This window comes from Microtus oregoni, unplaced genomic scaffold, assembly GCF_018167655.1.
Source record: "Microtus oregoni isolate MIOR12 unplaced genomic scaffold, Mior012 000112F_000, whole genome shotgun sequence".
Taxonomy (NCBI): domain Eukaryota; kingdom Metazoa; phylum Chordata; class Mammalia; order Rodentia; family Cricetidae; genus Microtus; species Microtus oregoni.
Window position 1 is genome coordinate 657,680 of NW_024544730.1, and position 25,924 is coordinate 683,603.

At 43.3% G+C, this 25,924-nt stretch overlaps 1 protein-coding gene across 1 annotated transcript in view; it reads left to right on the forward strand.

Annotated features, from left to right (window-relative positions):
- Positions 1–25,209, forward strand: part of LOC121443683 (sodium/hydrogen exchanger 7) — a 157,572-nt gene extending 132,363 nt beyond the window's left edge. Inside the window, exons 14-16 of the mRNA XM_041645485.1 lie at positions 9,188–9,270; positions 13,651–13,747; positions 18,078–25,209. Of these exons, the coding sequence (XP_041501419.1) occupies positions 9,188–9,270; positions 13,651–13,747; positions 18,078–18,329 (432 nt within the window). The 3' untranslated portion in view covers positions 18,330–25,209. The remainder of the gene's footprint in view (positions 1–9,187; positions 9,271–13,650; positions 13,748–18,077) is intronic.
- The last annotated feature ends 715 nt before the right edge of the window (positions 25,210–25,924 follow it).

Here is a 25,924-nt window from a genome sequence, read left to right on the forward strand (position 1 = left end):
TTTTGGTGAAGGGTCAAGGTTTGGTGGGCTACCCTGACCCTCCTCAGGGAGGAGTCAGGGTGCAAGGGGCACAGGAGTGGGGCCTCCAAAGATGGAGGCCGGAGACTGGGACTTACTTTCCAGACTGTTTGTACAAGGGGTGACAGGAAGCTGAGGTGATATTTATGACCAACATTTAGGCCCTCTTTGGATAAAGGGACATCCACTCAAGTCTGGCTATTTCCTGCGGGCATGGGGTGATGTCGAGGAGGGGAGAGCTGGGTGTTGGGGGGTCCACACTCAGCGAGAGGTGTGGCTGAAAAGGCATCCTGTTTACTGTCATTCCGGAGATGCCAGGCATCTGTTCCCTGGGGGAGGTAAGAAGGCAGGTGACTGGAGAAAAAAATATTGTTATTACCCATCTTGTTTGTATCATCAAAGATGAGTGTGCCAGAATGAGGAGCAGGTAGGCCCTTCATTGTGGCGTCCTGGAAAACCGGAGGGTGGAAGGTCCTGTCTGCTGGACAGACCAAGTGTCCTGAGTAGGTGCCCGTTTGAGCCTGGAGTGATGGTACCAGCATGGGTGTCCCAAGAGCTTGGCAGCTGAGGGGGTGGTGAGGATTACCATGTGAGGTCCTGTCCATCGAGGTTGGAAAGACCTGGGAGTTAGTTGTTTGAGGAGTACTCTGTCCCCTGGGGAGAGCAGGGCAGGTTCAGGGGCATTAGGGTCCACTAGTGTGGGGGCAGGGAGACAACTGTCCACGTGTGAATGGAGAAGGGACCTTAAAAGGGAGAGGTAGGGTAGGTATACTGCCAGTGGAGGAGTTTGAACTGGGAGGTGATGGTTAAGGAGAAAGGGCCTGTCATAAAGCAAGTCAACAGGAGTCAGACTCCTAGGGGAATGTGGGGAGGCCCTGAGGCAAGTAAGGGCAATGAGGAGAAGGAGGGCCAAGATAACCTGAGTTCAATGGAGAGCTTGGTTAGTTGTTGTTTGATGAGTCCATTGGTCCTCTCTTCCATTCCCGAGGATTGTAGATGATAGGGGGTGTGGAAATATAGGAGATGTTGAGAGCTTCTAACACAAGCTTCATGACCCTGGAAGTGAAGGCTGGCCCATTGTTAGTCTGGATGGTCTGTGGGACGCCAAGCCGAGGAATGATGTGGTCCAGGAGTACCTGAGCCACCACATCTGCTGTTTCCCTGGAGGCTGAAAATGCTTCTATCCATCCTATAAAAGTGTCCACACGTGTTAAGAGATAACAGAGTTTTTTATGAGTAAACATATGAGTGAAATCAACCTGCCAATCTTCGCCTAGTTGGCATCTGCAAAGCTGGTGTAGAGACTGACATATGTGGAGAGCCCCCTGTGGGTTGGCCTGGGCACGTCTGGTAGGAGGAGAGAACCTGTGAAATAGACTCTCAGAGATGGGTGAGGTCAGAAAGGGGCTCCAAGAAGCAAAACAAAGCTTTGGGGGCTATGTGTAAGATCTGGTGGATGTCTGAAATGATCGACAATGCCCGGTCTTGAGGAAGGATGAGACGGTTATTTAAATAGAACCATCCATCCTTTGTTTTTGTGGCCCCCCTTTTTATAAGCTCGTCCCTCTCTTTAGGTTGGTAACAGAGCTGATAGGAGGGAGTCAAGAACAAAATATATTATGTGGAATCTGAGGAGCTGGAGGCCAGCCCCCGGGCCACTGAGTCAGCCTTGGCATTGCCTAAGGCCACTGGGTCCAACAGTGAATAATGGCTACTTCTGCAGGGAGCCGGAGGGCCTCCAAAAGTTTGGCTTTGTTAACTATGGGATCTGTTAAGTATGGGAGTGCCCTTGGTAGTAAGGAAGCCCCTTTACTTCCAGACTGCAGAATAAGTATGGGCTGTTGAGAAGGCATATTTAGAGTCAATGTAGGTATTAGCCCGTCGGCCCTTGGCTATTTGGAGTGCCCTAGTCAAGGCAATTAATTTGGCCTTTTGTGAGGAAGTTCCCATTGGCAGGTGGGTCGCTTTGTCAGTGGAAGTGACCACTGCATACACTGCCTGTCGGTTTCCTGATTTATGTATAAGGGAACTTCCGTCAACAAACAGGGTGAGTTGGTGATCTGTAAGTGGCTGGTCTAGAAGACCTGGCCTGGTGAGTTTAAAGCCTCTACAGCCTCTGAGCAAGAATGAGAGGAGGTACCAGAGGGGAGGGAACAGGAAGAAGAGTTGTGGGGTTTATGGCAGGACTGGAAGCCAAAGTAAGTGAAAAGCCTGGACTCATGAAGGTCCAAGGAGAGAGAGGAGTGGATCTCAGAAGGTCTGAGAGGCGGTGGGTAGAATATACTGTGATTGGCCCAGACAAGGCCATCTTGAGAGCTTCCCGAGTGAGTTCAGCTGCTGCTGCCAGGGCATAGTTGCCATCCACAGACAGTGAGGTCCAGCTGTTTGGATAAAAAGGCAACAGCCAGATTTAAAGGCCCAGCCTGTTGGGTTAGAACTCCCATGGCCACTCCTGACCTCTCATCTGTATGGCAAAGCTTTCTGGGGTTTGGAAGAGCAAGAGCAGGGGCTGAGCCCCTGTGGTTGGAGGCTGTAAATTCCGCAGTTCCTGGACCCTGGCAGAGGTGAGAGTTTTAGAGCCTGGGCTGAGTTGAGCACCCAGATATTCCACTGTAGGAGAGCACAGCCGAGCCTTATTTGGTGAGCACCCAGATATTCCACTGTAGGAGAGCACAGCCGAGCCTTATTTGGTGAGCACCCAGATATTCCACTGTAGGAGAGCACAGCCGAGCCTTATTTGGTGAGCACCCAGATATTCCACTGTAGGAGAGCACAGCCAAGCCTTATTTGGTGAGCACCCAGATATTCCACTGTAGGAGAGCACAGCCGAGCCTTATTTGGTGAACACCCAGATATTCCACTGTAGGAGAGCACAGCCGAGCCTTATTTGGTGAACACCTAGATATTCCACTGTAGGAGAGCACAGCCGAGCCTTTTTTGGTGAAACTCGATATTCTAGGGATCTGAGGAAGTTCCAGAGTTCAGAGGTGACCTTTGGGACAGAGACAATGTAGGACTGCAGAGAAGTAGGTCATCCACATACTGGAGGAGCGTGCTAGAAAATGTGTCAAAGTTTGAGAGATCTCGAGCCAGACTTGGCCAAATAAATGGGACTGTCTTGAAAACCCTGAGGGAGAACAGTCCATGTAAGCTGTCTGGAGGACCGGCAGTCAGGGTCCTCCCAGGTGAAGGCAAAGAGGAAGTATGAGTCAGGGTGTAAAGGGACAGTAAAGAAGGCACTTCTTAGGTCTAGAACTGTAAAGTCAGAGGTGGTAGGAGGGATGTTAGACAGGAGATTGTATGAGTTGTTAACCAGAGGGTGAACTGGAATGACTGCCCAAGGGCTTATGCACAGGAAGAATTGGAGTGTTGCAATGTGAGTTGTTAGGCAACCAAGTAAAGGTGCTAGGCAAGCAGGTATCACTAAGAAAGAATTTGAGAAAAATTGTCCTGCAAGAATGCAGGGCAGTGGCAAAGTTTTAAGTGGGGAGGAATGGGTCCTATCTACCCCATAACTGAAATTGATGAGGTGAACGTAAGGCTTAAGTGAGATGTTATATGTAGCTTCTGTGTCTAAAAGAAAAGTAATGGACTTACCCGCTACCTGCAGCTTTATCCTAGACTCGGACAGGGTTACAGGATATACCAAGTCTGGGCAGTGTCAATCCTCTGCAAGGCTGAGAAGTTCGAAGGCTGGCATAGTTTCAGTTGTCGATGTTGGTGAGGCTGGACCTCTGTGGCGTGACATCGAGGACAAGCCCGCACAAGGGCATTGTGATTTCCAGTGTCCAGGTTACTGGCAGATAGGGCATGGCCTTGTAGGAGGTTTAGTGCAGTATTGGGCCATATGGCCATTTAGGCCACACTTGGAACAGCTTGCCTGTGAGATTGACTTAGGCTAGAGCCCTGTGGTTGGCTTCCCTTGTCCCCCTTTTTGTGATCTTAGGGCAGCTGCTAAGGCTTGAGCCTGCAAATTAACTGCTTATTGTAGCCTTGTCTGTCGGAAAGACTCAGCTGTTTCATCTTGGGCGTTAAAAACTTTAAAGGCCATTTTCACCAATTCCTGTATAGGTGTTTTGGGACTCTCTTCAGCCTTTCTTATTTTTTTTCTAATATCTGGTGCTGACTGAGAAATAAAATGGGTAGCCAGGACCATGGCTCCTGCTGGGGAGGCTGGATCTAGCCTGGTATATTGGGCCATGGTAGTAGACACTTGGATGGCTTAGTAGCCTGGTTAGATCATAGGCCTGGGACAAATAATGAAACTCTTTAATATAAACAGAAAAATTAGTAGAAAAGGAACCCAGCCACTTCTCTGAGAGAGATCTGGAAGAGAAAAGGGAACATGGACTTTCATAATGCCATTGACTACTGCCATTTTCCAGAGAGGGCAGAGACTGGTGGAGCTATGGTGGGATCTGGTATAGAAGGAGACTGGGGAGGATTGGGAGGGGCTAGCCCAGTGCACCGAGGGGGTCCAAGGGTGGGGAGATGTGGTAGGAGTGGGGAGGGAGGGAGAAAGGTGGGTAAGGGGGAAGTTGACCTAGAACTCCAGTTTGGCTAGGGAGAGGGGGTAGGTGAGGACAGGGAAGGAGAGGAATGTGAAGAATGTTGCTTCACAGGACTGGGTTAGGTAGTGAAGATTTGAGAGAGTGGGGGAGGGGCCAGTGCCTCTGGCTGCATGGTCCAGCTAGAATTATTGGGGTGCTAATTACCAGATGACAGGGAATTTGGAGGCATCACGATCCTAGCGACCAAGACCCATGTTGCGAGGCACTGGCTACTGAGGGAAGCTCTGTCCACTTATCCCCACAGTGACAACTATTTTCTAGGCTTTGGAGGGACGGTAAGCTCAAGGCTTTTCTCTGGTGACCAATGCATCCCATTGTCAAGATGGTATTGAGGTCAAATCTTAGTCCATAGGGAAATTAGTTGTTTAGTACATATTGTATCGAACAAGCCCAATTTTAAAAGATTTTGTAAGAGGCATCCCAGAGATGTATAGGGTTTGAGAGTGAGCAAGTGAACAGATTCCTTTACCTACCTATTTTTATCTGTGAGTTGGTTAGAATAAAGCAATTTTACTTAAATAGAAAAAAAAGAAAGAATAACTCTAAAACTTGTAAAAGATAACCTGCATTAGAAAAGTTTGTCTCAGGTTAGACAAGCCCATCTTAAACTGAAACAGTAGGCAGAGTTGGCCTTCTTGACCAGAGAACACTGATCCTGTAGAAATGGAGAAGGTAGGCTGCATAGCACCAGGGGAGAATGCGGGGTTCCCTGAGCTCATCAAGCAAATGGAACAGAAAGACAGAAGTAGTGGACTGTAGCTGACTGCCATCTTCCCCTGTTTGTTTCTTCAGTGATGAGGTGAGAATGTGTTCCTCACTCATGAAAATGAGGACTAAATATTCTCATTTTGTTCTTGTTCACTTTAAATAATTTTTCTTAGTCACCTATAATCATGACTACTCTCTCTATCAGAAGAGAAAGCTGGCCATTAGGACAGTCCCTCTTTCCAGCCTTATGAGGTCTCTCTGCTTTGGTTGTTAGAAGTCACTCTGATTTCATTGGCAGAAAGTTGTGTTGACTCTGAGCTTTCTGAAATGGGTGAGAACCTCACCAATGCAAACTCTAAGTAGCAGCCTCACCAGGGAACTTGTTAGAAATGCAGAACATCAAGCCTGGGCAGCAGCTACTTATTCTATAGTTAAAATCAATCCCTAGGTAATTCCTGTGTACATTAAACTCGGAGAAGCACTGACTTAGAACAAGTCATTAAGTAAAGTAACTTAAAACCTTTGCTAAACCCTGAGCTCAATATTTCCCAGTTTCCCAAGACAAATTATGCATGGCCACTCACTTCACTGTAACACACCAGCTTTAGAAGATAAAATTAAGCATTAGTAGGTAGAACACAAGATAAGCTTAAGTGATGACTATTGAAATATCGTTAATGCTTTCTTTAAATATGGTTAACCATCTCATATCAATATTTGAATTTAAGCTGTCTCCATTTATGGTACTCAAAAGAAATGATGGTCATCAAAAATTGAATCCCCATATTCAGCTATGAAAGTACAAAATGCATAGTTCTTGTAAATAAAAGTAAAATTCAATAAAAAGTAAAATGAAAAAAAAAGAGGCATCCCAGGGGCGACAGTTTATCTGGCTTTGAACTGCAAGCGCCATTTTAAAGTCTATGCCCAACTGCGTGGCCTAAGTCATTACAGCGCTACTGCCAAAACAGCTCTTTGACAAAAATGGGCCGTGAAAATTGAATGCTAGGCCTATCTAACTAAAACAAACAAAATTCACCTCAGCTAAGCCTGGCTCAACCGCTGGGATTAGGCCCTTGGTGCAGCCCGTGTCTTTAGCAAGGGCCTGGTAATCCACAAAATGTAAACAGGAACTGTTTCCCCAAAACCCTATATCATGGACAAGAAAAAAGACTCATTCGCATTAGCTGTAGTCCAGGAGCTGGTTTTAGCCTGGTGTGAAGAGCTTGGGTTGTGGACAAGGTTGCTTTTGATGTGTGGCCGTAGGCCGTAGGAAGGGCCGCCCTACCTGGTGGGACCTCCAGATGTTAGGAATATTTTCAAACAGGAATATTTCCAATCAAGCCAAATCAAAACAAACCAAATTAAAAGATATCCACTACTGGACTCTTGGGTGGCCCTGAGGGGAAGCAGAAAGCCACCAATTTGACCATGGGGGATGAGGAGAGGGAAAAACCATGTGTTTACTTTTTGGGGAGCAGTTTAAATAGCTTGGGGGAGTGGTCTTGATCTTTTCTGGGGAGGGGTCAAGGTTTGGCAGGCAACCTTGACCCTCCTTGGGAAGGGGTCAAGGGTCAAGGGGCACAGGGGCGGGGCCTCCAAAGATGGAGGCCAGAGACCAGAATTTACAGACACAAATGGAAAAGTTTAAGATGCCCTGGTTATAGTGTCCCTTATGATGTTTATTATTTTCCTATAGTAAAATTGTATGAGAGTGGAGAGGTAGCTTAGCAGACAAGAGCACTTGCTGCTCTAAAGATCCTAGTTCAGTTCTGGGCACCTATATAGCATGGCTCACAGTCGTCTGTAACTCCAGCCACAGAGGATCCATGGGTACCAGCACGCGCACGTGCGCGCACACACACACACACACACACACACACACACACACTCAGAGAGAGAGAGAGAGAGAGAGAGAGAGAGAGAGAGAGAGAGAGAGAGAGAGAGAGAGAGTTGTAAATCTTTTTTAAAAACTTAGAAACATACTTAGGTTTTTTTTCATAGAAAGGCTATCTGCCACTTTTCCACTCAGTCATGTAGCATTTTGAAATTTTTCTATCATTGTCATTAGTTAGCAATTACTCAGAGAAACAACTATCAGCAAATGCCCCCTTTCTCCCATATTTGTCTGTCCAGTTTCTCCTTATGTATATTTCTCATCCACAGAAGGGCATATTTAACTGGACCATTTCCATATCCATTCGTAAGCATTCCTCAGATACCATGGCAACTATTTTTTAAAATGATTTTTGATAGTGTAATGTTGGAAGACATTGCTGGTTGGTCAGAGGTCACAGCCTCCCTATGGCCTAGCAGCTTATCTCAATAAGCTCAGCAACAGGGAGCTCCCTCCCTCCAGCAGCACTTCCTGCCTCTACCTGCCCTTATCTGGAGAATGTCCCTGGACTTGGAGGACTGACCTATCTAAAAGCTGTTCCTAAAGCATCTGCCTGATTTATATTTAGCTTGATCCTTGACACAGATGCCTGCTAAGAAGATTTGCTCCAGGAGCTCTGCCAAATACTGAACCCTGTGATAGGAGCGGACCACCTAATGCAAATTAGGGTTTTCCCCCAGACTCCTCAGTCCTATATATTCCTATATACTCTAGAATAAAATTGAGCTGATTTACTGAAATCTGTCTTCTGGAGGGCTGTCTTTGGCCGTGCTCTTGGGCTGTAGACAAATCTTTCTGCCTCTTTCCCCTCTTGACCTGGTGACCAACAGGCTGAGAGGGAAAGAGAATCCCCACAATGGAATATATATATATATATATATATATATATATATATATATATATATATATATTTCTTACCATTGGCCATGTACAATTTTGTCCTGCAAGGATCTAGACTACAGTAAGGTAATTAACTCTTGAAAGGTACTTGGAAGTACCTTCATTTATTAAAATAAAATGCCAAAGAGATTTTATGCTAATATTGGTTCCATCTACCCACAAACATGACTAGAACTTTTTACTTTAGGAATTCAGTTTTTTCCTTTGGTGTTTGCTTAATTTCTGCTAGAATATTGCTTCTCAATATATCTCTACATGTGTGGTTCTGGGCATTAAACTCAGTACCCTGTGTATGCTACACAAATCCTCTACCATTGAGCTGTATCTTTGAAGCTATGGTAGTGTGTGGTTCTCCACTGTGAGTTCTAGCTCTGGGAAAGTTGTAGTTGTATGAGCCCATGCATTTTTTTCATTTTTCTTCTTCTTATTATTACAAATTTTCATCTCCTTCCCTCCTCCCATTTCCCTCCCCCTCCCCCCATTCCCTCTTCCTCTCCAGTCCAAGGAGGAGTCAGGGTTCCCTGTCCCATGGGAAGTCCAAGGACCACCCACCTCCATCCAGGTCTAGGAAGGTGAGCATCCAAACAGACTAGGTTCCCACAAAGCCAGTACATGAAGTAGGATCAAAACCCAGTGCCTTTCCTTGGCTTCTCAGTCAGCTTTCCTTGTCAGCCACGTTCAGAGAGTCTGGTTTGATCCCATGCTTATTCAGTCCCAGTCCAGCTGGCCTTGGTGAGCTCCCATTAGATCAGCCCCACCGTCTCAGTGGGTGGGTGCACCCCTCACAGTCGTGACTTCCTTGCTCATATTCTCCCTCCTTCTGCTCCTCATTTGGATCCTAGGAGCTCAGTCCAGTGCTCCAATGTGAGTCTCTATCTCTATCTCCATCCATCGCCAGATGAAGGTTCTATGGTGATATGCAAGATATTCATCAGAGTGAGCCCATGCATGTTGAGAGCAATTGTCTCACTTGTGCAAGGCTCTGAGGTCAATCTTAAGCACTGCAAAACACAACAGTTACAATTTTAAAACTAGCATTTCCTCCATCTCTCATTATCCCTTTCCCTAATCAGCATTCTCTGGTTTGTTCTAGGATGGCCTGGATTCTGCTGGAGGAAGCCGGACAAAGCAGGAGAGTGCATGGATATTCAGGCTGTGGTATAGCTTTGATCACAAGTATCCTTTAGCCTTCTCCTGGGCTCAGGAGACATTGGTGACAACATCCACTGTCTGAGCCACACATGGGGGCGCCATCTGTTGGGGTCCAGCCTTGACAGGGTTCACATATTCCAGGGTAGGGGTGTGTAGATTAGAAAAATTAGGTAAGAGGAACAGAGATATGAAAGAAATACAGAGACATAGGCTAGAACCAGGAGGGCTACCCAGTGAATACTGAATACGCCTGTGTTTATTTTCCCTGTGTTTATGTACCCCAATCCAAAAAGGGGGGGAAAGAAGACAAAAGACTGCTTTAACATGACACAAAGGACAAACAGAACAATCACCTGCTGCAATACTTGAGACATCAAGCCACTATTTCCTGAGTTAAGCATTCTGATGTTTTTTTGGCAGGACGTGCAGTGACAACACCTTACACCAAGTTCCCTGTAGGAAACCACTCCCTGTCTTATCCTTGAAGGAGCAGGAATAGGCTTGAATTCTCCGATGTTTGGTCAAGGTGGATAGGATTCAGCTCTATAGGCCGTCTTAATACCCGAAACACCCTAGGTCAGGATATCTTGTTTGTAGCCACTCCTTAAGACATGTGTAGGTTCAGTGTTAGAAGAAAGTTTTCCAAGGTAATACTATTTCACACATTCCTCGTGTTTGAATGTTCTAGTTGCTCCACATGCTCCACATGTGTTGTTGTTGTTGTTATTGTCAGTCTTTTGATTTTTCTTATTATATATTTTACTATGGCTTTAATTTGTATTTCTGTGACAGCTCATGGGATTGAGAACTCTCTTCACACATTTACTGGCCATTAACTATGTTCCTTTATGAAATGCTTGTACATTTCTTGCCCATTTGTCTATTGGGCTGTGTGCAATTTTCTTAATTGGTAAGAGTTTTTTATTTAGCTGAATTTGTACCTTCTGCTGGTTATATTTGATAAAAATACTTTTCCTCTTGTCTATTCACTTTCCAAATTAAGTCTTTTGAAGAGCAGAAACTCTTAATCTGGTTGATTGATCCTGTTCTTGTTAGTGTCTTTTGTGTACTGCTTCAGAAATCATTGCATCTCAAAGTCATACACCCAGTGTCCTAAACTGTCTTTTTTGTGTATATGTCTTCTTTTCTCAGTGACAAACATGAGCAAAGACGACATCTAGAGATAACTTGAGTTGCTCTGGATGATGTTTCTCCTTCAGAGATGATTTAAGTATTTCAGTTTAGGACTGCTCCCAGTTAGCATCAGCTATAGGGATTCAAGATCATCTTAACCCAATCAACAAGAAAGGTTAAAGATGGATTCAATTCCTGTGAGTGTTAGTGTCTCTTTTTGCATTTTCATCTAGGGTTTCAACCTAAAGCTTGGGCTGTTCACATCTCTTTCCTCAGTACGCCCTCCAGTCTCTGTCATTCTCAGTCTGTTACATCTGAGTCTGCCTGATTCTCTCCTCAGCTTCTCGGGTGTCTGAGGGAACTGGGGCTCATGAAGTGTGGGGCTCACACATTTGGTGTTTTCTTCCGAGACTTAGTCACTTTCTGAAGCCATCAGGCGAAGAGCTTTGCCTTGTTTCATTTTCTGTTGTGTAGGTTTTCTCGTTGGTCTAGTTAATATTTTCTATTAACTGAAACAGAACTCCTAGGGATTTCTTTAAAGTCATGTGAATTTTGTCTAAATGATAATTCAGAAAGCATGTTGTTCCTTAGGCTTGGAGAAGATAGAGAACATTGAAGAGCAGCTGCAGAAGGACAAATGCTAAAGTGATAATTGATTGTTTGAAGAGAAACAGAAATGAGTTCCAGAATCCCATCTAAGTAACATGAGAGTGTAGAAGGGAGTTGATTTGTACATGAATGACTCCTACTGATTTACAGGACCCCCTCCCCCACAAGCCTTAAAATGGGGTAGACAGGCTTCCAGTTTAAGATGTGTCCACATACTCTCCCAGGCCTTACAGAAATCACAAAAGAGGCATTTTTGGTCACTTGAAAAGCCAAAGGAAGGTAGAAGGAATTAGGGCAGGCAAAATAGAGTCAAAGACAATCATGAGTTTCAGCTAGTTTGTTTAGCTGATTTATTCAAGACTGTTGTTGGGAATGCTGTAGCGGTTCCTTCTTGTCAATAGATTGCCTAATAGTTGTTAGTTTTCTTAGACATCTAGAGAAAGTAGAAACCCTTGACGGGGGGTGGGGGGGGGTGGGGTGGCAGTAGTAGGGAAACAGATCTTGAGGACAACAGATTTTTCTGCCCAGAATAATCTTCTCTGGTTTTGATTTTTAATACCGTAATAGGGGTTCCCATCCTACCTGATGAACCAAGATACTGAATAAATACATGAAGGAGTGGGGATGCTGAAATAATCAAACAACTGCAGATGTTTACTGTTAAAAAACCTTCAGCGAGGCATGATGATGTAAACCCATATAAAAGTTCCTGGCCAACACAGACTATATAATGAGTTATAAGCCAACCTGAGCTTCAAGGTGTGAGACCTTATCTCAGAAGTCAAAAAACAAATAAACAGAAACCACAAGAAACACTCAAAATATTTCCTGATAAAATGTTTAGAAAGAAATGGGAGCTTTTTTTTCCAGTCATGAAATAAGGGCAAGTTGTTAGAAAATAGTTCAAAAAGAAAAGAAAAAATCTTGGAAATTAAAAATTAGTTTTATAGCCAGCAGTGGTGGCGCATGCCTTTACTTCTAGTACTCGGGAGGCAGACGCAAGCTGATCTCTGTGAGTTTGAGGCCAGCCTGGTCTACAAGAGCTAGTTCCAGGACAGGCTCCAAAGCTATAGAGAAACCCTTTCTCGAAACACCAAAAAAATTAGTTTTATGGCTGGGTATGGTGATGCATGCTTATAATTTCAGCACGCGAGAAACAGAGGCAAGAGAGTCAGGATTTCAAGGCCAGCCTGGACTTCATAAGACCCTGTCTCACGTTTTTCAGAAAATAACCTCTCCCCCCCCCCCCCAATGTAATGAATGGTTGTACATAGCAAAGACCAAATTGTTGATTTGGAAAATAAAGTTGGAGAAAAAAACTTCAAGAAGTAGCAAAAGTTTAGAGACATATTGAGAGAAGAGTGTCAGCTCCGGATGGTTCACATCACTCAGCCTCCATGGGATTTACTTCTAACTCACATGAATTTTTCCGTGTTTTAATGACAGGTATGTGTCTAAAAGTATGTTCTCTAGTGAAAGTGTAAAATCCAGTGTGAAACTCTATAGCTTTAGAATGGCTGTTCTAACCATACAGAAGTTCATTCTGATGAACTTCATTTAGGTGTGTAATATTTTTTTATTTGCAAGTTCTTTATAATAAAGTTTTAATTAAAATAGAGAATAATAGAATATATATGACACGACAGCAAAAACAGGGACTATTTGGGGGAGGTAGGGAACCAGGAAAAAATAGGATAGGAGGGATGGGGAAAAGGGACAAATAGGAACAAAGTAAAATGATATACATGCATGAAAATGCCACAGTGAAACACATTACTTTGTTTACTAACTTAAAATATAAACCCATTTTAAGAAACTATGTACACATTTGCATATGTGTTTTTAAAGGGCATTGTTCCAGGACTTCTCAACATGAATTAAAAAGGGCTAGTCTTTGAAGTGCCCAAAGCAGGAAACAGAAAGGAAGCTTCTGGCTTGACCCTTGACATGGTAGAGATTGAAGCTCTTGCCACCTTCCTAACTAAAGACAGGAGAGAAACGACTGCCCTGTAGTGGCCCACATCCATCCCGGAGCCTGCTCTTTAAAACCAGCAATCACACAGCAGCATGTTTTGTCTGCAGAGAACTCCAGCAGAACCCTTGTTTCTGTCTTTTAGCAGAGAGTTTTTCTATTATTTAAGAGTTAAATAATTCACAACTAGAAGCATACATTGGTTTCTTCTCCATAAAGCAACCAAATTAGGTAAGGAATATGTACTCTAATGAGTCCAGTGTTCTTTTTGCTTGCTTGTTTGTTTGCTGGCTGGCTTTGGATTGATTGTTCGGAGGCTTTATTATTTGAGACAAGCTCATAGTGTTGCCCAGGTCGCCATTAAACTCTTTATCTTCCTGCCTCAGCCTCCCAGATGCTGGGATTCCAGATGTGTACCGTTGTGCTTGACTGAATTTATTCACTATTCTTCTAACTGACTATTAGATATCATTACCCTAAGTACCCACGTGCACTTAGACACCATGGAGACATCTTCACTTTTTGTTCTTATAGATGTAAGGGTTACCTGTGTTGTACTGAGAAAATGGGAGGCAGGCAGACTTTGTGGGTAGAATGTCAGATAATCTATTTTTCTTTGGGTTTTAAAATGCATTCTGTTTTGTGTATATTTTCATTGCAGCCATTTTTCCTTAATTTCCTCTTTAAAGTTACTTGAAGCCCATCCTCACCCACAGTGGCCCCCCGCTAAGCACCACTCTCCCAGCCTGGCTAGCTCGATGTCTGACCAGTCCCCAGGTGTATGACGTAAGTACTGCATTTAGGTCCGTGTTCCTGCTCAACTGGTAGTCTCTTCCTTAGGAAAAACCACCACACTCCAAACTCTAGATCCATAGATTTGGCTCATCTAATAAGATGATTAGAAATGGTGTGTGTGTGCATATGTGCATGTATGTACATACGTAAGTACGTATGCATGTATTATGTGTGTTCATTTGTTTGGCACAATAATAGGGAAATCTTTTAACAGGGTTATATGGCTTCCCTTTGTAGGTAGCTGTGGTTGGGAATTCAAGTGACCAGACTGCAATTCAAGCCCTCACAGGCTACTGAAAGTGCTCTATACCCTTTTTCTTAATTGTTCTATGGGCCTACTAGTGCCACCTGGTGTGAGCATTAAATAAGGTTCATCAAGATGCACCACAAACCACAAAGCAGCACACCAAGTATTCCTTTCTAAGTAGTTTATTTATGGGTGTGGTTAGATCCTCTCTTCCCTTTTTCTGGTGCTAGAAATGGAGTCATCACGCTTAGGAAAAGAATGGTTCTGCCATGGATGTCTCAGACTTAGGGCTGAACTTGAGTCCCCAATGTGGGTTGCAGGGCAGATAGGTAAAGAGAGCAAGCAGCTGTCTATATTCGAAGCAGTAGAAAGGAAGATAGAGCTTCCCCCTCTCCATTTCTCTCTCACCATCCCAAGATGATAGTCTTTGCCTGGAAGGAAGAGAGCGTCACAGCTGTCAAAGGCGAAAGAACAAATACTGCAGCAATATAGTTGAGGAGAGCATATCATCTCAGGGATAATGCAGGCTATCCATGGCCCATGATTAGTAATACACAAAACTGAGACCCTGAGACAGGGCTCCAAACAATCTGCAGTTGATTTCATCAGTGACAAGAAAGTAGAAGGCCAACCAAGATCTGAGGGAGAAGGGCCCTCAACAATGGGGTCAGGAAACGTGGTACACATTCAGAAAGGAGAAATAACAGAAAGGGATATGTATGCCATAGCTAGCATAGTTGGGATATCAGATAAGTGCAACCATACCAAAAGAGCCAAAATGAAAACAGGGTTCTTAGATGCCATGCTCTTCCTGGAGAACAAAGATTACAGTTATCAAAGTCATCGTGCTGCTGTGCAATGGGAGAGACCAACAGAAGCTAAGGTTCTTACTTATTCCCCTTTGAGGAAGGCTGCCATTGAAAATGTGACAGATAGGCTCTCAGCATGAGGAATTCACTTTGGATCTCCAGCACTCACATAAAAAGCTGGGCATGATGCTGCAAGTCTATAACCTCAACCCTGGAACTCACTGGCATGATGACCTAATCAATAAGCGAGCTCTAAGTTTAGTGAGAGAACTTGTCTCAAAAGATAAGGTAGGGAACAAAGATCAACCGCTGCCCTCCATGTGCAGGTGCGCGCACACATGCATCATGAATACAGGTGACAGAACTTTGTGCTTGTAAAGCAGCTGGGTTGTCTCTTTGGGAGAGTGGGTTGTGCCATGGAAGAATATAATTCTGCCTCAGTCTTTTTTTCTCACATATTCACCTCCTGTGAAGAAAACAACATTCATACCCCCTTGTCTTAAAGATATCGGAGCCTCCTAGCATCCCCAGCTCTTCCTCCCATATTCAAGTGAGACTTTTGTGACCCCTGGAATAGACTACTTAAGTTATAAGAAAAAGGCCTTTGAGCATGGAGCTCAGTGGAAGAATGCCTGCTAAGTGATTATGAAACCCTGGGTTCCATTCCCAGCACTGGGGGTGAAGAAAGGGAAAAAGACTGTGAATGGGACATTTAAACCCAAAGCTTCAGCCACTTAAAATAAACCTTCTCTGCTCTGAAACCTACTAATTGCTCCCTTTCTCAGAGGTTAGGGATATTTGGAATAGTCTGACGACAGTGTAAGCTCAGTAAGGTTCCTGCAGTCACAGAAACCACGTGTCTTTCAGCACTTCAAGAGACTACTCAAGGTTTGCTCTAGGAATAATATTTGGGCTCTGGGCTCCACACACCTATCCAATCTTGAACTACCAAGACAAGAACCACCCTTGTTGCTGATGCTGTCCATTTGGGCTGAGGTTCTTTGGCCCAGCATCTTAGCTACCTCCAGATATGGCGAAGCCTCCTGTTGAGTGAAAACAGTCTTATCAATTGTATTAGCAATTGATGGATACGTATTATAAATTGAGGAATCCAAAATTGAGAAAGATAGAGGGGCTTCCTCTAGTTAGTGCCAGGTGAGAGCTGCCGACTGGGTGGCTCTCATGGCTATTTGACACCTGTTGTGTGGCTCCCTACTCATCATCTATAGGGTTTGGTTTTTGTTTTTGTTTTTTGTTTTTTGTTTTTTGTTTTTTTTGAGACAGGGTTTCTCTGTAGCTTTGGTTCCTGTCCTGGAACTAGCTCTTGTCGACCAGGCTGGTCTCGAACTCACAGATATCTGCCTGCCTCTGCCTCCCAAGTGCTGGGATTAAAGGCGTGTGCCAGCTATTTTTAATAGGTGAAATTTATTTGGAGAGCTTTGAGGTGTTCATCATCCATTATTTACATTAACCATAACTCATTTATGTCTCAAATATACCTTGTACACATAGCTTAAACTTAATTTTATATTTATAATAATTTCATACATGAAACAATATTTGAACCATGAGACTTTTGGCATTATGTCATGATGTTATGATAAAACCTGTTGTTTTATACAATTAGTAAAAACTGTAAAAAGGTAGAGATAGTACTCAAAAAGCTTGGATTATGGCTCAATTTCGGCTTGGGAGTCTTGTACTAAAGAAGCCTTTCTCAACTAAGCATCACTTAGGAAGACAAGAAGAAAACCATGGGTGTTATCATTGAAGTGGGGAGTTCACATGCCAACTGGGGGGGCACCCATAGTTTTGCACAGCGTGACTTAAGGAGGCTGGATAGAAGAGGTTCTGATGTCAGACCACAGGACACAAGACTTCAGAAGAGTTTGGAAGGGCTGATGGGAAATGATAGAACATCTCAGGTGTCCTGACACACTGCTTGCCATTTGAGAAAGCCTCTTCTAGTATTGGAAAGATAACAGCACAGACAGGAGCAAGGTCATGGTTTCTTTTGCCGCTGGAGAATGCTAAAGTCTGTGTGAACTCGCACTGTCTCTGGACTCTCTCCCCACTATCTGATAACTTCAAGGAGTTATGACCTTGTTAAGCCTGCCTTGTTTATTCTTATCCATTCTGAGCCTTTTTCTGAACCACTAATTTTTTCCACATCTTTTATGTGGATCAAACTAGGCTGGAGGCAACACAAATTCTAGCTCTACTTCTTGTCAGCTGGACAACTTTTTGGCACATTCCATGAGTTCTCACAGCATGGGTTTCCTCCTGCGATGCTGGTGCCCATGCCCTTTATTGGCAGGCCAGTTTATGTGACGGTTCCAGCAGGTATTTAATAAAGGCTCATTAAAGTGCATTCTCCCTAGCAATCAGTCACTTCATCCAGCTGAAGAAGTGGAGATAGTAGAGGGAAAAGAAAGAAGAAATCCCACTATGGTTCACTCCCACCCTTGCAGTCTAGGGGAAAAGCTTGCTTACATGTAAACAGTCAGTAGGAGAGAAGCAGAGCCTATTTGAAGTGTTTATTCACGACCTTCCTAGTAACATCATGTCTGCATGTGTGGGGCAGTTGAGAATGCAGCCAGCCTGCTTCCTTCTCTTAGATAATAACCCCTGAACTATCATGCATCTGAAATCTAATCTGCCTGCTTTAGGCAACATTGCTTTGATTGAAAACACCATAGTGTCTATCCAGTGACTATACCAAGGGTGTATGTAAGCAAGTTTCATAAAATCCTTAGGTTTTATTTTTTAAGATTTTTTTTTTTTTTGGTTTTTCGAGACAGGGTTTCTCTGTTGCTTTGGAGCCAGTCCTGGAACTAGTTCTTGTAGACCAGGCTGGTCTCGAACTCACAGAGATCCGCCTGCCTCTGCCTCCCGAGTGCTGGGATTAAAGGCGTGCGTGATTTTTTTAATGTATGTGTATTTGGGTATTTTTAGTATATGTGTATTTATGTGCCTGGGTATATGTATGTACACATACTAAATGTGTGCAGGTACCCACTGAAGCCAGAGGGTTTTGGATCCTCTAGAACTGGAATCATAAGTAGTTGTGAACTGCCTAATTTGGGTGCTAGAAATTGGACCTGGGTCCTCTGCAAGAGCAACAAATGTTCTTAACTGCTATACTGTAGCCCCCCCCCCCCCCCCCCCCGCCCAAAGCCTTGGTTTTCTGATATGAGGATTTGGGGTTAGGTTGCCCCAGCTTCAGAAAATCTCAGGTTCCTCTTTTATTGGTTGCACCTTTCAGAATCAAGAGCCGCTGAGAGAAGATGACTCTGATTTCATCCTGACGGAGGGTGACCTCACTTTGACCTACGGAGACAGCACTGTGACAGCAAATGGCTCCTCGAGCTCCTACACAGCCTCCACAAGTCTCGAGGGTGGTCGGAGAACAAAAAGCAGCTCGGAGGAAGTGTTTGAACGAGACCTGGGAATGGGAGATCACAAGGTTTCCAGTCGGGGTACCCCCCTTGTGTTTCCACTACAGGAAAATGCATGACTTCACCCTAAGTCCTGAAGGATCAGGGAGGCTCTCATGAGGATGAGGATGAGGATGGCCGAATGCCCCAGTGTGTTTGAGGTGTGACATTGACTGGCTTAAACTAATGCTTCTATTTCATTGGGCCCTGAAACTATCATCACTTAAAACTTAACCCAAAACTCGGATGCTGGAGCTAAAACTTCTCTAAATTAAGACAAATGCAGACCTATTCCCACTTTTTCACATAGTAGTACACTGTTTCAGAGTTCAACAAAGTAATAGCATGCTTTAATGGTTTCTCACTTCACTTCCTGCAGCATCTGACAATGGTGGGGCAGATGTGGGGCAGATACGGGGCTGTAGTGCCAGTCTAGCTGGCCTTAAGGAACATTAAGTTGGGAGGATAAGTTAGACAAAAAGACGGTGAAGAAAGGAAACTGAAATCAGACTCAGTGGTGCTAGATGCTGGTGTTACACCAGACAGTAGAGCCCGTGGCTCTGAAGACTTACACAGCTGCATCCGCCTGTCAGAGTCCTAGCTGTTCCGTCTGAAGATTAGGAAGCATGTCCATAGGCTGGCATTAGCTCAATGACAGAATGCTAGAGTGCTTGCCTACAATGCACAAGACCCTGGGTTCCATCCCCAGCACGCAAAAAGTGTGTGTGTGGTGGGGAGGTTCCAAGAGCATTTCAGTATGGGGAAAAGAAGTCTAGTTCCTTCTCTGGAAATCTTTATAAAAGAGTTACTGAAATGTTTAAAACTAAAGGCAAATCATGTTCTGTTCTTTTTTAATTAATATGAGGACAGGAGGTGTTGAGAACCTGCTGACGATAGCACTGCAATACTCACTGGCTTTGAAGGCGGCTATGTGAGCCCACTGCCTGGATGGTCACTGCTATACTGAGGTATATCTACCACATGCTTTGAGAGAACATGGATACTGCTATTATCTAGAGAAGGCAGGAAGAAATGCAAGAGGCCACAGACTGTGGTTAGAGGAAAGAAATTTCATTGTGAATAATAACCTGCAAAGAAAAGATAGACATCTTCATTATTATTTTACATCAATTTCATTTTGAAACATCCAAAAGAGGTAATTCCAAAATCACACTCAACGGAATATAGAACTTGATTTGTCATAAATTATATAAATGTATATGTTCAAGTAAAGGCTGAGTTTCCAAAGCCACCTATCTTTAGGACAAAAACTTCAATATTTTTAATAATTCCTTTCCCATTGGTACTATTTTCAATACCTAGAAGATGAAAATCATTCTGATGCTTTCTCTGTGTAGTCTGGTAACTCCAGGAATCAAAGCTGACTCATCTCTTTGTATGTGAGAGGAACATCCCTGTAGCAACCTTCTCATAGTCTAGGTCTTATTGCCATGCTCCATTCTGATTTTTGAACCTTTTCTTCCAGACAGCCTGATTTGGTTTACTGTTTTCAGGAATTATCTTTGGCATACTTAGCTACGTTCAGATATAGAGGATTATGTCTGGCTCAAGTCTGAAGTAGAAGGTGAGGAGGGCGAGACTTTAGGCAGATCCATCAGGCAAACTGGAGAACTTCTGGAAGGCTATAAGGCTTACTTTGCTGTGGCCAATGACCGTGCCCCAGGATTGTCCAAATCAGACAATCAAAGGTCAAAGGTAGTCCTATTTTTAAAATGTTGCTTTAATCAACTGGCTCTTTCTTCATGGGATGCCTTTTCCTCCAATCCCAGATGAAAACTGCCTTCTGGAAAGCTTCTTCATCTAAAAATTATTTTCCTGGTGGTGAAGTAGTACCAGCATCACATGCTGTAGTGAGTAACTGCTGGAAACGCTGCTCTTTTCATCAGTTCTTTACGTTGCTGAATCTGTAACTCCAGCATCTTGAGTTTTTGAAAGTTCAGTCTTGTCATGAGGTTACATCTTCATCATTCAGATCTTCTCAGTGTGTCTTGTATAACTCGGTTATCAAGTTTTCAATGTGATTTCAATATTCTCTACTGCTTTCTTGTATTATTTTAAGCTGTTCTTGAGGTTTTACAGGGGAGGTCCCACATGTTGGCCCTGGTCAGCTCTCCAGTGTGATCTCCTCTGTCTGAGGTAACAGTTTCTGTATCATCTGCCATGTTTTGTGTTTCTTTTGTGTGTGTGGGGGGGAAGAAATTCAGCATTTTCCTTTAGAATTTGTTCCTGATGATCAATTTATAATCATCCAAGCAGTTTCCTTTTTGTTCCTGGATTCTGTTTTGCCCACTCACTGGGAGCCTATGTATGCACAATTTATAATAGCTGTAGTTGGTTTTCCTGTTCATAACAAGTTGATGGTTTCATGCTCTTGTTCTTTTTTGTGTTGTGGTTGTACTGAGTAGCTTAGCCTGCAACATTAGTTTGAAAATTCTATACCTCATCTTTCTCATATTTTAGGAGATTCTTATTCTTGCGTAATAAGCCCCTCTCTCCTGAAGTCTAGACTTCTCTCCTGGGAGATTCTAGTTGCTCCCTGAGTTGCTTAGCAGGCCTGCAGAGACCCATAGCACTTTCCAGTTTCAGATTATGTGTTTTCACATTTTTCTAAGCTACAAGGTTCTTCCTGTGAAGTACAAGCAGCTTACCCAGAGTTTAAAACAACCTATACTTAATTATCCATCTTTTTATTCTTAGATTTTTTGTATAATAAATGAAACTAAAAGTAGTCAATTCTTGATCAACATGTAGAATATTTTAGTCAATATTCTCTTCTGTGCATACTTGATAAGAAAGGCATTTGCCATTGAGAATATGTTTGATTGAGATATCTTTATTTCCGAGGTATATTGAGAGATATTTTTGCCTTCTGCCATCAGACCTGGAACTATTCCATTCATCCAGTTTTCAGAGTCAGGGTACCCAAGGAGCCCATTACAGCAATGAAAGTCTTAGAGCACCTGCTTGTCATACAGACATCTCCATCAAGGCCCCAGAGCTGCAGAGTCAATACCGTCTTCTTTAGCAGTCCTATAGGCAGCACAGGCACCAAAGGAAACAGGAAGGAGCTGCCTGCTCTTACTGCACTGTTGCTCCTGCTCTACTCAGTGAGGCCAGTTGTGCTCCATAGAAAGAAGTCTTAAGACTTAGAACGTCCGACATTGAGCTGATGCATGCTGCAATATTAGTGGCTACATGAGGAATCAGAAGAACAGCAATGGAACATAATCCAGTAGAAAATGCTGTCTTCTATAAGTTTAGGAATTCATGTGTCTCTTGAGTACTATGCAAAGAGATATCATTTTGTTTTTGGTGGAGAGGCTACTGCACCAGCTTACTATGGACATGCTTTGAAATATGGCATTTCAGTTTCACTTTTTTTCTGGATGAGTAGGGAAACTACTGAAAGAGATCTTAGAGTTTCTTTCCATGTCTTACAGTGCTAGCAATTTTGGTAACTCCATTTTTAAAAGATGTTTTTATAATGTGGTGGTTTTTTTCCTCATTCCATACAAATTAGTCCCCACAAGCACTAGGCCATCAACCTTATTAACCTTATTAACATCCCAGTCTTAGCATAATCCTGCTGTGTTCCTCTTAAAGGCTCTTATAATCTTCATTATTTTGAAAAGTAGCCCTGATCTTTGCTTGCAAAATGTGGAGACTAACCCTGCTTCCCAACAGTTCTCAAAGATGAAGCTACCTGGGTTGGAGAGATGGCTCAGTGGTTAAAAGCACTGATTGCTCTTTCAAAGGTCCTGAGTTCAATTCCCAGCAATCACATGATGGCTCACAACCATCTACAATGACATTTAGTGCCCTCTTCTGGCCTGCAAGCATACATGTAGGCAAAGGACTGTATACATAATAATAAATAAAATCTTAAAAAAAAAATGATGAAGCTACCTATAGAAGTTTTGCATTGAAGTGTCGTCCCCAGGCTGAATGGAAAAAAGTAGGGGTGCCACAAAGCCCTGAAACTGCCTGCTTCAAAGGCAGCTATCTGGAAATGAGACTGGAATTATCTCAGAAAGTAATCCAAGTCATCTTCCAAACCTGTTCATTCTGAGTTGAGGGAGATGACAGCTCTGAGGACTGGAATATTCTAGATCAGGCATTCTGAACTCAGACTGCTGTTACCTTTGTCTGATCTTGAATTTAAAAAATGCAGGGCCACGGGTATGGATTAGCTGTAGAGCACTTCCTAGTATGCCAAGGCCCTGGGTTCTATTCCCAGGTACGAAAATAAAAAGGCCTGTTAAAGGCATAATACCCTCAAGATTTGGATTCTGCAGCTTCAGGGTGGGGTCTGGCATGTGTGGTTTGTTTTGAAGGTTCTAGGATACCTCCTGTATAGAAGCTTGAGCCTTTTGCATGTTTGCAAGGAACCCTTTAAAAGCTTAGTTAAAGGAATGTTTGTTTAGTAATTGTTAGTGACAAAACCGAAAGTGATTGCTAATACTGACTAGGCCTCTGGAGAACGGTCCTGCTCATTTGGCAGAATTCAGGGTGTTGTCTTCCACATGAAAACAAAGACTTGAAGGAGAGCTGAGAGTGACTTGAGTATGTGTGTAGAAGAATTTCACACTTGTCATCTTTATTAGCACTTGTGATTGGGCAAGGGAGTTTTTGTCTTTGATCTGCTGAGTAGTTCAACACAAAAGGATTCTGGGAAGCTGTCCTTTCAATTCAGTATGGAATCAATAGTTCCTTTTTGTGGTCAGACTTGGTCTTGTTGGTCCACATGCCTTATCCACAGCATACGGGTCGGCCATTTACTGCCAGCAGCATGGGCAAAGGTTGTGGTGACTCTGTTGTCAGCACTGGCTCTGATAGAAGAGTTTTCATAATGCTCCCGTGGGAACGACCTGGAAAGCCTAAGCTTTCCTCGAGAAGGAATTTTGGAACTTAAAAGCGTGTGTGTTTCTTCCTACCAACCCTGTAGAAAGGGCATACCAACTCTGTCATCCAGGGTACTTCTTAGAGTGACCATGATGCCCTGGAGCCAAACAAATCATGTTATGATATCAAACGTCTCATCAAGCAAACAGCAAGGTGCACTCTGGGTTGGATCCTCTAGACCTCTAACCTTGTGCTCTAACCTTGTGGTCTAACCTTGTGGTTCCATAGAAAAATAAGATCTCTTTTGACTTAAAAGGGAAAAAAAGGTTATCTCATCTGTATGGGAGCAGTTTCATCTAGAGCAAAGACCAGTCCCTTCCAAAACAAAGATCTGCTTCCCATTGCCCTCCACCGTCTCTCCCTTGCCTTGTCTCCAGTACAAGTGAATGTAATCATGTCAGATAGTTAATGTGAGCCCTTGGTTCCCTGGTACAGAAACAGCACTGAGGTCAGAGGTGCAGAGCATCCTCTTGTAACCTGCCTTGTTCCCTCCATGAGTTCGAAGGAAACTCAAAGTAGCCCAGAGATGACATCACCATTCATCTAAAATCATCTGCAGAGAGGGCTGCTGGGGTGGCAGCTTGCTGAGCCGATCCTTACAGCGGAGAAACTTGGCTGCTTGAGAGCCTCACTCCTGCATTTTGATGTTGACTCTTAAGATAGGGCAGGCCCTCTCCTGTGTGTTGAGTTTGAGCTCTTCAGTTGTTGTTTTAAAGTGACTTTGCTTTGCCAGCATCAGCTGCTGTGTCCTAAGGCAGGAAGTTGAATGGAACTCGTGGCCAAGAGTTTACTTTAGAAGCAACATCTGACAGCTAAAATGACTTCACCCCCTTTTGAAAACCTAGTTTGACAGTCCATAGAAAAGTATCATAGGAATGAATGTGGTTGCATCAAACAAAAAAGCATTCTCTGACGATTCTTTCAAAATAGGACCAAAAAACCAACTTTATCCTCCTTTCAGTTTTCATACCCATTTGTCAGATTAGCAGATATCTCTTATTACTAACTGCTGGCAAATTATAAAGAGCAAAACTAAAGTTTTTAATGTTCATTTTCTATTCCTAAGCAGGGCATGCTATAGCTGTGGCCCATTTGAAACGTGGGCAGCAAGCCTTGGGGAACATTAAAAGGAGGGTCTATCTGTTGTGCTGCTTTTTGAGAAGGCCTAAAATAGGTATGAGAACACACATCATCATTAAAAGGGCACAAGCGAATCTCTAAATGTCCCGGTCTACCTTCAGCTCTTGGCCAGCGGGACATGTTTCTGACTATATATGCTGTATGTGCTGAAGAAACTGAGCCGGCAAAAGAAGCGACTAGCATGAGGCACTGAGGGTTTTCTAGTGAAAGTGGCCATCCTGGCCTTCGTGGACAGGTCCATGCAAGGGCAGATGGGGGCTCATTATGGTCATTCTACTTGCAGGCCGTGGAAGAACAGAGGATCGATGCTTTTCCGTTTTGTGGGTATTCAATCTGTGGATATATAAGTTAGTGCTGGAAGCGCTTTATTTAAAATATAACTTTACAGTAGGGCCATTTCCTTCTAGCCTTTCTTTTCTTTTTTCTTTTCTAACCTAAATCCCCTGATCCTTCTTTTTTGGCATGTTTTCCTATGCCCACTATGGTAATGAAATGAGAAGACCACAAAGATTCAGTTGCTGGACAGCAATTTTGAAAGCAGGATAGGGGGATTCAACTTGCAGTGATGGACTTTCTGGTGAACTTTTTCTAGAGGGCTGACAGTGTATTTGGGGGAATTTTATAGAAAATGACATCAAAGTGTTTTAACTGTGAACATTACAGACTAGGAATTACCTGCTACATTTCTGTGCAATCAGGAAAACTGCAGTAGGAACCCTGAAGTGCTCTCTCCTCCTCACCTTTCACTTACTGCTCACCTTTGGATAGCTGTTTAGATCGCTGTTTATTGTAAGTTTATTGTAAACCTTGTGCTTTCCTGTCCTTCACTAATATTTAACATGTTGTTTTTCTCTAAGCTTTTTTTTTTTTACAAAATTGAAAATAAAAAGATGCGCTGGCCGAGCTACTGGTGTCTCGTGTTTTCGGAGCTCCTCTGCTGTATGTATCCATTGTGTTTTCGGAGCTCCTCTGCTGTGTATGCAGTGTGCTCTTATTTCTAGCTGGTTTCTTTTTCCCGCTCACAAGTTACTTTTTTTTTTTTTTAAGAATATTTCTCTCCAGGGGAATTTGTTCAAACTATAGTTAGTAAGATATACTTGGACCTGAGCAAATTCAGTCCACAGCCTTGTTTGTAAATGGAATTTTATTGGCATCCATTACACTACTTGCTTGGCCCGCTATCTGGAGTTTGTTTATGCTATAGTGACAGAGCTGAGGAGTTGTGATATTCTGTGGCACATAAAGCCTGAATTATTTACTCTCTGACCTTTTACTAAGAAAATCTTTGCCAATCCCTAATTTAGGTACTTCTAAATTTTCAGCTTTGGAATAGGGTATCGTGGGGCCTAGAGAAACGGCTCAGTGGTTAAGAGCACTTACTGCTCTTGCAGAAGATCAAGAATCAGTTCCCAGAACCTACATAGGCCAGTGTATAACCACCTGTAACTCCAATTCCAGGGGATTCAACGCCCTCTTCTGGATTCTGCAAGTATTTCATAAAGGTAGTGCACATAATCTCATACAGGCAAACACATATACATAAACCTTTAGGGGGAAGAGAGAATAGGGTGTCATTTGGACATACTAGTACACATCTGGAACCCAACATTTA